At 41.1% G+C, this 14778-nt stretch overlaps 1 protein-coding gene across 3 annotated transcripts in view; it reads right to left on the bottom strand.

Moving 5' to 3' along the window:
• Positions 1 to 40: 40 nt before the first annotated feature.
• ror1 (receptor tyrosine kinase-like orphan receptor 1) overlaps positions 41 to 14778 on the bottom strand; it is a 130181-nt gene continuing 115443 nt past the window's right edge. For all 3 annotated transcript variants that reach the window (XM_031283958.2, XM_036007503.1, XM_031283957.2), the window contains 8 exons: positions 13148 to 13275; positions 11444 to 11761; positions 10541 to 10786; positions 9725 to 9939; positions 5981 to 6160; positions 5077 to 5304; positions 4577 to 4941; positions 41 to 3944 (listed from right to left, as the gene is read on the bottom strand). In XM_031283958.2, coding sequence (XP_031139818.2) covers positions 3245 to 3944; positions 4577 to 4941; positions 5077 to 5304; positions 5981 to 6160; positions 9725 to 9939; positions 10541 to 10786; positions 11444 to 11761; positions 13148 to 13275 — 2380 coding nt within the window. In that variant the 3' untranslated portion in view covers positions 41 to 3244. The remainder of the gene's footprint in view (positions 3945 to 4576; positions 4942 to 5076; positions 5305 to 5980; positions 6161 to 9724; positions 9940 to 10540; positions 10787 to 11443; positions 11762 to 13147; positions 13276 to 14778) is intronic.

Here is a 14778-nt window from a genome sequence, read left to right as displayed (position 1 = left end):
AACAAATGCCTACGAATTAACGATCAAATTGACTCCAAAATTAACCAAACAATATCATTTATTAAATGATTTTGCAATACAAAACATCTGTGCAAAAATATTTAGACAAAATACAAAGACAAGGCCGCTCTTGGTCAAAAGGATAAGCATGTAAACCTTCTGTAATGGGTACACTGTTATTGAAATAAAATAGTACTTGTATTTTGTTTTTGTTTTATAAATGGATCTAGAATAAAAAAACAAATAAAGGCACAGTAATGATTTTCTTTGCCAAATACAAAAATACCTAGACTTGATTTAAGATTCACAGTCTTGTGTACAAGTGGTTTTTGCACTGCTATATAAGTGAACATAAATCATTGTTTTTACAATTTACATGCTGGATGGAGGTCACGTGTACAAACTCAGATGCAAAGGTAGCTCGATCTGCTTCAGAGGAACAAAAGGTAAAAAGACAAAAGACAGCAATGAAATAAAACCTCAATGGGAAAATTAACTTAAAATGCATCAAACAATCTTGGACTAGATTTGACAAGAGGAACAAATCACAATCGTATCCCTTCATTTTGCTAAGAGCAGACAATCAGCTTCTGTTGACCATAGTTGGTTTGAAAAATTTTTTTCAGGGTAAACTAAAGTTCAGTCTAATCTAAATCTGAATTATTTTCATTTTAGTATGCAGTGGCTTGGAGCAGCTGCTTTTCATGTAGTGAGTAGTCAGATCGTAGCCACGGTTTGAAGGGTTTAAGGGTACATGAACTAAATACTTAACATAATACAGTCTTGTCTATCTACATTCCACAAATGTCAACTTAAAAACGTTATCATTAAAACAATGCAATATATCTGGGACACTTTTACGACCATTCAAAACCAATGATTGTCTACTACACAGAAGGTAACACCAGATCTCAAACTGTTCTGTTACTGCAGCCGTTTCTATTATCTACATGTTGTCGTTTTTAAATAACAAAAGCTTCATATTTAGCCATGCTTCTAATCAACCATCATCAAAACAGACAATAACAGACAGCTAAGGCATCATTTGTGTGATTATAGAACTGTGAATTATTAACCATTTACCAAAAACTTCTTCATATCACAAAATGATATTTAAGGAAAAACCTCCAAAACCGTATATGATTACCTGCTGCTGGACACATTGAAAAATAAATACAGCTATAATTTTAGAGACTCACAAGGGAACAATATGGGCGTATTTATTTTGTTTTTACTTTTAAAATCTGCACCTACCCTTGTTGGGATCCCCTACATGTCAGCACAGTTGGCACCAGCAGGTGTTTACGGATACCATTCATTTCATGATACTGACTGATATAGATTCAAATAAAAGCAACATACATAAATCTCTCTGCATACAGCGATACAGTCTGTCCCCAGCTCATGAAAATTATCCTTTTTTTAGGTTAAACTTTCTTCTCTTCAGGCACAGAGTGGCGTAAACGTAAGCGCATCAAACATACTATATTCATGTACATGAGGCTGATTTTTGTAATGGTAACATTTAGGGCTGTCCTCCACTAAATTAATTCTTAATTGACACACAATGATGTGATTTTATCGACTAATCGATAAGCTGATTTAATTCAACAGATTTGTAAAACTGAGTTCTCCACAAAGAATCATGCTAAAGCAGCACTTTAAATCTGGTGTTTACCAAATATGTGCTCATACGTTTCTTGGAAATAAGTCATTCAGCATGAAAAAGCATTTAAAAAATGACTAATCTACTAAATAAACTTACTTGACTAAGACTAAAAGGAGCGATTAGTCAACTAATCGACTAATAGGGACAGCCATAGTAACGTTATCTACTATGAGCCTTGTGTTAACCCTCCCTGTTTTGAGTACTTTCATTCACACGGATGCTGAAAGGAAAGTGCAAAGACATGAAGATAAGCTCTGTGAAAAAGATCTTCAAGTTCCTTCAAAATTCAAATACTGGAAAAACTCTCCTATAGAAATTAAAACTCCATATCCAATTTACAATAAAAATGTTCTTTTGTGAGGGTAAAATTTCACTGACAGTAAATTGACCCCAGCGCTTGTGTGGTGAGTGAAATGTTTATACCCTGAGACCAGTCCAGTTTAGCTGTGGAGGATATGAGCGATGTGTGGTTTTATTTGTAGATCTGTAGGGGGGTCCTCTGCAGCCAGCTTTTGAAGTTAAATGCCATGTCCACTCGGAGGGTGGAAGACGGTACGCCGGAGTAAAGGAGGAGGGGGAAATGATGAAGGGATCCCCATTGAAGGTGAGAGAGAGAGAGAGAGAGAGAGAGAGAGAGAGAGGAATGTAGGGAGAAAGAAAGGCCGATGAAGAGTTTTTTTGTCCAATCAGAAGTACTCCCTGCTTCCCCAGCCTAGGAAGCTGTAAACTGAAATTTGAAAAAGGCAAAATGACCTGTCAATGTTGCAATAGTGTCAGATGTTGAGTTGCACAAAAAACATTCAGGTGTCACTACCGAAGGGATTTTGCGTGAAAATGCCAGATCTCAGTGCCTGGATGAGTATTTTAGCCAAATTATCACCTGTACCTGTTTTAGTCTTCTCAGTTAAAGCTGCTAAACCTCCTGTTTGTTTCAGTCTGTTGTTCCCATTTTTGTTCGCTCGGTTATCAATTGCTAAATGCAGTTTCTTTTACTGTACAAGCACACGTACAGCACATTTTTGTGTTTTTATACGTCCAGAAACAAGCAAGTCGCACCACTGCTGAAAGGCACCAAAAGGTCACGGTATGAGTGTCAGTGTTTCCTTCACATCCTGCATGAAACAGTCCGTTAACTCGGTCATTGACACAGGAACATTTTGTCAGATTGTGATACCAAAAAAAACATTTCTTAGGATGCAGGGTGGACTTGCTATTTTTTCACCTTTAAAGTTTATTCCTTAATAAAAAGTTCTTTTGAATATATATCTTTGTATTTCACTCATTCATTCAGGACTTATGTAGCGTATTTACACAGAGGTTAAAATAATAGCACGACATTTTCAAACCATGGTGGTAAGTACACATGCTTTAAACAAAAAGGCATTAACAAGTCAGACAGCTGTGTATATACTTGTGTAGCTGTGGCAATGTTTCTTGCACACACAAATGTGCGTACAGGCCAGTTTCTGTTGGGTCTCCATGTGACCAGAGTAGAAGACTGGGTCCCTGTGTGAGAGGCTAAACTTCACAAATGTGGGTCCCGAGCAGAAAGCGTGTGAGTATGTCTCTATCTATCTACAGGTCTGCGGTGATGACCGAGTCGTTGTACATCAGTACGTCAGCATCAGCAGCGAGCAGCGCTGTTTGTGATGCGTGGTCCAGTTGTCCCACTCCCTTCTGGCAAACTTGTCCGTACACCTGAATCGGCCCTCCACCGCTCCCCGGCATGATGCAGTGGGAGAGCAGCGGTGTGTTGGCATCATGATTAGAGCCCGTGGTGGAGGGCACTCCGCTGACGTGACCCGTGCTGGTGGAGCCGCTGGCGCTGCTGGGTGAGCGGCTTTTGGGAGGGGGCAGGTGGTGCTGGATGACCCTGGTAGGTGGGGCCGGGGGAGGGAAGTGGGCTGGAAAAGCTGCGTATCCTGGCGGGATGGGGTATCCATTGACAGGGATAAAGCGCTGGTGGGTTTGCGTTACAGCCATGGGTGTCCAGGCTTGAATCTGGCCCATCTGGCCCGGTGACGGAATAGCCTGGGCTGGGTATAGGTACCCAGCAGCCGCGGCAGCAGCGTAGCGGGGGTTGCTGAGGTTGCTGACGGGGCTGGCACTGAGTGAGGTGGTCTGGGTGGTAGCGTTGCCTCCGCCACCAGAGGGCGTGCTGGAGCTGGCGTGGGATGACAGCCCCTCCCAGGCTCGCAGGCGGGCGTGGATGTCCTTGAAGCGCGTTCGACGCGTTGGTCCCTCCTGCCAGCATTCAGTCATCAAACCATAAAACCTGAGAGACAACAGAGTTAGTTAGTTATCAGGCAATTGTAAGAATGTCTGTAATTTTGGTAATCCAATTTTACAACTTCTGATACCACATTGTTTTTTTTACATTTTTATGGATATGGTGAAGACTTAGTTATGTGATATATTCAATATAATTCCACAAACACTTTGTAAATGCTGTTGATAGTAGAAGCAAGGGTGTGCCTACAGTAACTGTTCAAACATTAGAAAATAAGTTATCTCTGGAAAAGAATCGAAGATGTGGAGCATCTTGTGTACTACAGAGGGATTTAAGACGCAAACCATATAATGTCCACATCGCTCGCTCGATTCTGTCAGACCCCCCCCCCCCCTCTCTCCCCATGCTTCCTGTCTTCATCTCTGCTGTAAAAGGTAACTGTAAAATCATGAATTTCGAGGAACTCTGAGTACCCCTTTCACATTGCATAATGAGATTGTGACTTGAGGAGTTTTTTTTATTACCAATTAGAAAAATCAACAGCTGTAGCCTTTGAAACACAACACGATGAGGGCCTTACTAGCCAGACACTAGCCACGTTGGTTGTATGTACCGTATTACCTTCTCATCATTTACTTCAAAGCTGTTGCTGATCAGCAACATTAACCTGAACCTACCTTGGTGGACAGTCCTCGGGGCAGGGCAGCAGCTGCCTCTTTCTCACCATCTCCATCACTTCCTGGTTGGAGAAGCCGTAATAGGGCTGCAGACCGTAGCTGAAGATCTCCCACAGCACAACTCCGAACGACCAGATGTCCGAGTCTGTAGTGAACTTTCCGTAAGTGATGGCCTCGGGGGGCATCCAGCGGATGGGAAGCAGAGTTTTGGGCTGAATGCAGTAGTAGTCTGAGGAGTAGATAACTCTGGAGAGACCCAGGTCGGAGATCTTGACGTGGAGCTGTTCACCTACTAGAATGTTCCGAGCTGCAAGGTCTTTATGGGTGTAAAAGTGGCTGGCCAAGTACTCCATCCCAGCTGCCACCTAGGTTTGATTAGTCAGAAAGAAAACAATCAATAAAGCAGGAAGTAGCTGTGAAGTATGTCTGGTACACAGCAAGGTGAAAGGAGAAACACTTCTTTCAGTTTTACAGACTTTAAAACTGCTTTCATATCCCACCTGTATGGACATATGCAGGAAGTCTCCATGATCCAGGCTGGATTTCACCGTGCCATCCTCATCACTGCTGCAGCCAACGTCAGAGTGCGGTGAACGCATGATGAGGAACTCGTGGAGGTCGCCTTGGGGCAAAAACTCAAACAGCATACAGACAGGCTGCTCCTGAATCACCACACCCAGCAGGCACACCACGTTCGGGTGCTGCAGCTCCGTCAGCACTGTGGCCTCCTGTGATGCAAACATGAAAAGTGTCGGTAAAAAAGAAAGTGAGTTAGAAACACTGTGGCCTTGAAAGGTGGCGGTAAGAAGTTTGTTTCAAAATTCTTAACATCTAAATTTATCTGGACAATCTGACAGTTTATTTTTGGAACTACTTTAAAAAGTGACTTTTAGCCATATGCCATCGCCCACCACGTTTACCTTCTGTGAAAATATAACAAGTCATGCTTCAAGTCTTGTGGGATAAAAGGTCTTTCCACTGGGAAAATTCTCCCTTTTATTTTAAAACAGTAGATTATTTTAGTACTACATCCACATACAATTGCCATTTAGAAGCATGTCTTCTAAAATGACTTACTATTTACAGTAGTCTTAGAGGTTCTATACAGGTTACACATGGTTGATTTTGGCATCTGTGTATTCACCAATAATATATGTTTATAAATGTTTAAGTTTTTCTTTTTTCTTTTTTTTTGATTTTTTTTTGGGGGTTTTAGGCCTTTATTTTGACAGGACAGCTGAAGACATGAAAGGGAAGAGTGAGGGGGAATGACATGCAGCAAAGGGCTGCAGGTCGGAGTCAAACCCGGGCCCGCTGCGTCGAGGAGTAGACCTCTATATACGGGCGCCTGCTCTACCAACTGAGCCTGTCTTTAAGCTTTAAAGGGAGGGATCCAGTCTGTACCTGCTGGAAGTCAGCCCACTGCTGGGCATTGGAGACATCCTTCAGGGTCTTAATGGCCACGAGCTGTGCCTGGTCCATGCCCGGCAGATACAGGTGACCCTTGTAGATCTTCCCCAAGGTGCACTCTCCAAGCTCCTCCATGAAACGCACAGCCGACAAAGGAAGCTCTTTGGCCTTACTCTGCAGAGAAATGAAGAGGAGGAGGTGGAAAAGAAAAAAGTGAGATTAGTGGGAAAAGAGATGTGACAGAAAAAATGTGATCATTATTTTCTTTGTACTCTTTCCTCACCATTATCCTTGAGTGGAAAATGTTAACATGAAGTTTACATCGGTGCTTCTAAATCGATGCAGGCAAACTGCCTAATATAACATCAAATATGTGTTTGAGTTGTCAAAAAATAAATATAAGTATAGCCCAGAGAGTTGATAATTGTCATAATCAGCCTCAACCCATTACCTCAGCTCCTAATGACTCTCTTTAAGCCTTTGGAGAGCATGTGGGAAAATTGTGAAATCTGGCAACACATTCCCATCTTACAAATGTCATTTAACTGATGAACATCTTAGCAGCTTTTAGGAAGACTAAGCAATTAATTCTCCTGCCAGTAAAACTGTAGAATCAGCTGCAGTAATAACAGAAAAAAAGCTTTCGCTGTCTTTGTGAACGGGGACATTTTAGTCTTTTATTCTTACTGAGGAGGACATAGACTGAAGTTTTTTTTTGTAAAGCCAATGGGACTGAGCTGAACTGTGGGGTTATAGCAGGGTCACAAACTTTTTATGATTCAGTCGGACTTGATCAAATCTAATCTTCTTAATTAAAGAACAACTTAACACCTGTTTTAGCTTGAATGCACCATCTTAACAAATTGAACCAATGCATTCAAACCCAGACAGCTGATTTCTGTCTACAGTCTCTTTTAATGGACAGTAAAGACTGGGACCAGGTTCAGTTGATAGTGTAATAAAGTCACTCACTAATTTGAATTTACAAATTAAAAAAAAAGGTGGATTTAATGGTAAGTTACTTTTTAAAACTGATGAAAGGAAAGTATTTCATTTCATCAGGATGTCATAAACATGATGAGGCAGTGTGATGGCAGACTAATGTGAGCATCAATGAGGAAAGTAACTGACAATGTGCCAACATTTACTGTCAGAGCAATGCCAAACACTCTGATACAATAGGAGAAAAAAATGCAATTAACTTGAATTACAAAGTCTTTTGATAACCACTGATGCAAAACCACAGTAAATAATCTAAATAATAAATAAACAAGATACAAACACGAATAAACAAGAAAATACACTATCAAGAGAATACTGGCAAACTCTCTGCCTCTCTGCCTGTGTGTGTGTGTGTGTGTGTGTGTGTGTGAAAGACAGAGAGAGGGAGAGCTACAGTAGGTGTGTGCAGCTGTATTTAAAGATAAAAGGTGAGGCGAGGCTGGCAGAGATTTCCAGATTCCAGGAACTCTGAGATGAATAATGAAATTCAGTGAACAGGAGAGAGAAAATGAGCTCTGAGGGGGGTGGTGTGTGTGTATGAATATGTGTGTGTATGAGTGTGGGGGCCTGCTGATGCTATGAGAGCACATGTGTTTTAAGTTATGGGTTTATTTCACCCCGTCTTTCCTCCCCACACCCAAACCCTCAGATCCTCCTCACACCACCACAGATTTGTGTGTGTGTGTGTATGTTTATGTGGGTCTAAATGGATTGTCACGGGCAATGGCCCCTTTGTGACCCTGCAGCAAAGCCTGCTGGGTAGTAGCCTAACCTAAGACAAAGTTGTAGATAGAGGGGTAGGGAAAATAAACACTCAATTTAGCAGTACATTACTGTATAATTTGAGGTTTCACAACTCATTAAAAAGGTTTAAAAAAGTATTAGAGTAAATATAATGCAAATCCTCAATTAACCAAATTGTCTTGCATGTAACAGTACTTAGCTATAATGTTAGATGCATGGGCTGCAAAAAGAGTTGAGAACGGCATCTCAGAAAAAGCTTTTTCTTTGCTTTTGAAATCTTAAAATGGATGGTTCAACAGTCTGATATGTGTGAACCATATTTCAGGCCCTTGTTCACAAAGACCATTTCAAATTCACTGTAAAATTCCATAACTGCATGGTTGACACTATGATCTCCCGTGTCCTTGACTCTTTGCAGATACAAGGCCGTCATGTAAACACAGCCAGGAGAGACTCCCTTTGTAGCTTGGTGAAACATTTGTTCCATTGCAAAGAAATAAAATAAACCATAAATATTAATGGCTTCTGACGCTTCTGTGACATTTTGCGGTTCTTTCTACACCCGCTGATGGTAATATCATACACATTACCTTGAGCATCAGCCGTGCTTTGCACAAACAGACTCACTGTCTGAGAAATCCCCCCCTCCCACCACCACCACCAAAATTATGTGGAAAAAGATAAACAGACATGATGTGACTGAGTATGCAACCTTGAGAGAAACATGATACCGATCCTAATGTGAGCTATGTGTTGGCTGGCAGAGCAGGGGCTTGATGATCTACATTACAAAGAGGTTCTGTGACAGAGGGAGGGGATGAAGGAGAGACTGAAGGATGAAAAGGAGGTCTAAAGGTAAAGGTATGGAGGGAGAGACAGAAGAAGAGCAACAAAGGGAGATGGATGAAGTGAGAGGGAGAGATGTGGAAAAGATGTGGGAGAGAAATAAACAGAGAGGCAAAGAGCTGCAGTTCAACATTCCTGGACCTGCTGAGCTCCGATGATAGAGATCTGAAGCTCAGCCTGAGACAGGCCCCCCCCCCCCCCCACACACACACACACACTGAAGGCAGTACCCCAGCATGCTGCGACGTATCCCAGTTGACAGAGGGGCTGTGCCAGTGTTTTGACTCCTTCCTCAGTCTGCTGTCACGACTTAAAAAGGCACACACAGCAAAAGAGCACTGATCTAGATTCACCACAGGAGAGTCAAAAATGCTGTGTGCGTATATACAAGTGTGTTTTGAGCAGGACTGGTGCTTTTCTATAAGCAAGGATGGCTGGAGTGAGATGATGGTGGGAAGACTCAAGTTTAAACTTCTGATATGTTCAGCGAATGTGGCAGAAAAGCGACAGAGAGAGAGAGAGAGAGAGAGATGGGGGACTAACATGTCAGTGGCATTATTGTGCTGTAATGTCTCCATAAGTGTAGGGTGCTTACACACCTAACTTGCTTTTTAAACAAACTGTTGGAGCCCAGTTAGTTCGGTTAATTTAGGCTGGTGTGAAAGTTGTCAATCAAACCCAATCAAACAACTCTGCTGTGGTTCATCTGTGTTGTGAAAGCAAAGTGGACCAACCACATTATTTAAACATTTAAATGTTAAAGTCATCTGCTAATTGTGAACTAAAAAGAGTTTTTTTCTGTAATACATGAAAGTGTTAAAGGAGTTAAAACAGAGTTTGCGTCCTACTCTGTTTATTTTAGCAATCCTCATTAATATTTGTGTCTCAAGAGAACATTAAATATTCACATAAGAAGCTTAAAATACTGCATGACTGTCAATCACCAGAATTTGATCCATGGAACCGTGTAGCAGACATGCTCTTTGCCAGCAACCCTCTGCAAACACATACATGTACACATTCAAATCTAAGAGTTGCCTCTCACAATTAAAATCATTTTGTCTAAGTCTCAGTGAGGCAGAACAGAACCTCCATCATTTACTTTCCCCACCCACAGAATTATGTGCTGTGACTGTGACTCTCTACCTTTGGCTTGTATGCAGTTGTGAGCATGGACATCTCAACGTTTTGTCCTCGGACCGGTTTGGGCTGACGAGGAGCAGGAGGCCTAGGGGACTTCTGGTTGTTGCGGCACACACAAATAAAGAAGAAGAGCAAGGCGATGGCTAACGGTATTGCCACACTGGGAACCAGGATGTACAAGATCTCCATGTTGCTGCCACCAGAATTGTCTTTATGGTCTTTTGGATAGATGGAGAGAGAGAGGGAGAGAGAGAGAGAGAGAGAGAGAGAGAGAGAGAAAGAGAGAAAATAATGTATGACTGGGCAGTATAATGTCATAAAGAGGCATACTGAAGCATAAATGATAGTTGACTGACAGAAAAATAAGCTGCAACTATTTTGATAATCAATTAATTGTTTAAATAATTTTTCTGAAGTGATAAAAAGAGTTCAATATCTTTATCTATAAAAAAACAAAACAAGAAGTCTACATTGTTGGGCTTTAGGAAATGTGATGGTAATTGTTCACTATGGACGTTTTATAGACCAAACAATAAATCACTAAAATAATTATTAGTTGCAGTGCTACTGTTGTATTTTTATAACATCTTCAATAAAACAGTAAGAATGATCGTTTAAAAAAGAAGAAGAAGTTGTGGTGAAAGAAAGAACAAAGTTAAAATTTCGTTACCACCAAATACTGTCAAAATACACTTTGGAAATTAAGAAAAATAGCATGAGATGATGGGAAAATTGGACAGCAGATGAAAGAGATTATACATTTTTTTTTTTACATACAATGAATCTCATTACTATAGACTTAAACATATCCTCTCTTACCACAGACGGGTATTTCACAGAGCTCCATGCGGACCCCCTCGTCCAGAGTGAAGCACCAGGGGGCCTCGAGTTTGTTCCCAGGGTTGCGGCAGTACGAGTGTCCTCCGTTTAGCTCCGAGTAGCGGACGGCCAGGTAGGTGTGGCTGTGAGGATACTGGGAGTTCCACGGCTGACACTGACGGCCCGACTTGGTCATACTGACCGTCCCCCTGTAGTCTGCCCCGCTGTTGTTGTAACACTTGTGATCTAAAGGGGAGAGAGAGAGAGAGAGACAAACTTGCTTTAGATCCGTTACAGGAAACATTTAGTCTCTTCTATTTTTCTTGCCAAGGTTACAACATTGTCACATTGTAATGGAGTTGAGAGTAGGAAGAGTTAAATCTCAAATGAGTTTGATGGCTTCCAAAAAAATTTATAAACTACAGTGCTGGAATATCACATTCAGATAGTTAATTAACATGGATGTTGTGAACCTTTGCATCACAATGTTTTCTATTCTGCAGGCAACGATTAGTGGATTAATCCATCCAACTATTTGCCAACTATTTTGATAATCCATTAATAGTTTCATTCATGCAATCATTTTTCAAGCAAAAATTCTAAACAGCTGGTTCCAGTTTATCAAATGTGCAGACTTGCTGCTTTTCTTCATCATAGATGATAGTAAATTGAATATCTTTAGGTTTTGGACAGTTTGGTGAACAAAACAAGCAACATGAAGGCATCGCTTTTGGGCTCTTGGAAGGAGCATACCTTGATATACTAATAAGCTGAGTTTTCAAAACAGCTCCTATTAGTAGTTACAATACACTTGGATGCCTCTCCTCATATAATAATAACAATGAGCTCTATTAGCAGAAGTAATAAAGGAAGTCATGCAATCAGCAGGTGAACATGTCTTACTCTTGTTTATGGGCTCGGCCATAGGGATGCCGATCCTCAGACAGTTGGCAGCCTCGGGGCTGTCAAAGGCAGCCAGATCCTCGCAGTTTGGCAGCTTCAGTCTCTTCAGGATGATGGGGTTTGAGCGGGCGATGATATACTCTGTCTTACACAAGTCGTTCTCCAGGATCTCACACTCGTCCTTACACAGGTCCCGAGGTTTGTCGGTTCCAGAGCTGCGGTCGCATGTCGGGAAGGCAAAGTGGCAGAGAGAAGGGATGGCAAACTGGGAGCAACGATCGGACAAATGGTTGGATGTCCCGATCATGGTGAAGGCCGCTGGAAAGAGGGAAGACAAAATCAGTTGTAGAATAGAGATTTATTTAAACAACAGTCTGACATCATAATTTATCTATAAATCTAGCATCTATATTAAGATTTTAGTTTTTTAAGAGATAAGAGACAGAAACAAATGTCATACATACTTTGATGGACTCTATCCTGTGCTCACATTGCTACTAACTCTCGAGCATCTAAACACATGAAGGATCAAAGAGGGAGACTGACAACGAAAGCTGCCGCTGTAAATGTATGATTCATAGTCATACTGTACGGTTATTGCAAACATATGCTTTCCTGCGGTTGTGTTTATCAGTAACGCAGCTCTGTGGGGGGTGGAGGAGAAGACAAGAGATTCAAAAGTGGACAACTACAGATGGCAGTTATCCAAACGCTTCTACAGCACATGTTGCTTGAATAAAATGAAGATCAGTAAAAATGATATTTAATTCAAGATGGTGAATAGCTACCGAAAGTGAATGTTCTGGGTATGAAATGATTTACAGTCCTACTGTAGGCTTATTACGACCCTGTGGCATCATAAATCTTAATTATCACTCGTCCTTGATGTTTCAGATTAGAGTCTGAGGCCAGGGCCCCTTTGTCCCCGAACTGTTCAGGGGAGACGCTAACAGCTGCACGGATGTAATCAATAACATACACATTAAACTGACCTCTGAGGACATGTGCACGCTATCACACAAAACAAAAACACAGAAGCAGAGACACAGACATGTATAAAACAGTATGTGGGCCATTTGGGCTCCATACAGATTAGTGACCCTGCTGAACTTCCTTTCGACTCCATAAGTGACGTCCTGTTTTCCTCCTACAGCATACAGTATTCACTAAGGTTCCCCTTCTAAACAGTCCTCATACACAGCATTTTTTCATGGATTCAGTGTATGCAGAGAAGGCAGCTTTACAAAGGTGCTACATCAGCCCTGGTTGCTGAAGACATATGTGAGCAGCGTTTGGCTACTAGTCAAGACAGAATTTCTAACTGACGGTTGAACTAGTGAACTCACTGGATAAAAGCAGGCTGTATCCTATCAGAGACAAAACACCTGAGAGGGAACAACTAGTGATCTGGCAACATTCAACGTAGATGCATACATGTGTAACTGAATGTATACATCTAAAGTGAATCATCACCAAAAGCTTCATAAAAAGCACATTTGAACAGAATCTGTTGAGATAAAAGTTTAAAAATGCACAAAAACATGAAAGAAAAACAAACTGCAGAAGTAAATGTATGTTATTAATGAATCTGCCATCTACTGTACGAGTATATAAGCATATTTAGACTTTTCTAGGGATACTTAAGTGCAAGCAAAATTGATTTTTCGCATTCAAACCCACTTATACCTGTTGCCCGTTTCTCACCTGTGATCTGGGTCTCGATCTCGCCCTGCATCTGCAACGAGTCAACGAAGATGCTGCGGTTACCGATGAAGCGGGCGCAGGCTATACCTCTGTACGGCTGGCAGAATCCCTCTTCATCAAAATCCTCCCTAAGACATACAGAAAGGCAGATGAGAGAGTGTAGATCAATTTTAAGATTGTTTACATATATCTCAATGGTTAAAATACATACAGTATGTCTGGAAGAGAAAAATGACTTCTGCAGACAGTTACAAATGCCCAAACCTGCTGCAATACATGACAATTCCACTAGAGGGCAGTCTATGTTTGAATATGACACAAAACCAACTCTTCTGTGGAAGGAAAAGGTTTTTTTTGTTGCTGGTTCTAAACCAAGAAAGAAGTCTCCCTTTGCTTGGCTAAAGATAAATCACATTCAAGTCAAAGGCAGAGATCTGAAACACACACATATACACACATCCCAATTCACAGCACAGATGTAAACCGCATTAGGAATTAATGTTTGGCTATTTGACTTTATTCCTGTTTATGGCAGAGAGATGTCATCATGAGCCCTAATCTGAAACATATGCACAGAGAGAGAGAGAGAGAGAGAGAGAGAGAGAGAGAGAGAGGGGTAATTTATCATGGGGTAAATTATCATGTTTTCACAACTTTCACTTCCTTTGGTGACAGTTGATTTTTTTGGCCTTTTTCTACATTTCTACATGTAATTCTCCATTCTCACCTCTCTCATTCCATATTACCCCACCCACACACACACACACACACACACACACACACACACACACACACACACAAACAAACCACATGCTGACTAGCAGGCGATTCGCTCAGTGTGAGATCACTGTGTCATGTGCTTTAAATTGTGCCATATGGGGACTTTAAGACTAGGCATAACCACAATATATATACACACATGTACATATATATATATATAGTAGAGTGCATGATGCCACTGCACATGCACATGCACACACACATGCACACACACACACACACACACACACACACACACACACACACACACACACACACACACACACAGCTACACAAAACCATAGAACCATACTGTAGCTATTTGCTGATTGAAAGTGCATCCTCCTGCTTCTGACACTACTGCTTCAGTAATGGCAAACAGAAGCATCTGACTAGACTGTGAAATGTTGGAAAATACTTAATACATTAAATTATAGTGGATAGATGTTGTCTTCAGAGTAATGATAACAAACATACTCACTTAACATTCGGACTATGTTATTCTAAGTATTACTGCAGTAATTTACAACTTTGTTTAGCTAATTCAAGTTAGGTGAACAATATTCTACTTGCTTCATTAAAACACAAATGTTCTGATCCCATATTTAAGAAAAAACACTGCTCCATTTCACTTTGTGTTTAACTATAAAATAGAGCCTCTTGAGGCTACTGTAAACCCTTCATTATCATCCAACCATGTAAGGGTGCCTTTGTTGAAGAGAGTCAGGTAGTTTACAAGGGATGTAATAGAGTGTGAATTACACTAATTACGCCACAAAAACTGCACTTAAAGCTTTTAAAATGCGACTGAAAAACTCAACAAGGTGACAATTGCGCACGCCCACACACACACACACACACACACACACACA

Source organism: Sander lucioperca, chromosome 11, assembly GCF_008315115.2.
Source record: "Sander lucioperca isolate FBNREF2018 chromosome 11, SLUC_FBN_1.2, whole genome shotgun sequence".
Classification (NCBI taxonomy): Eukaryota; Metazoa; Chordata; class Actinopteri; order Perciformes; family Percidae; genus Sander; species Sander lucioperca.
Note: the sequence above shows the minus strand (reverse complement) of the source record. Positions and strands in the feature narration are given on the sequence as shown.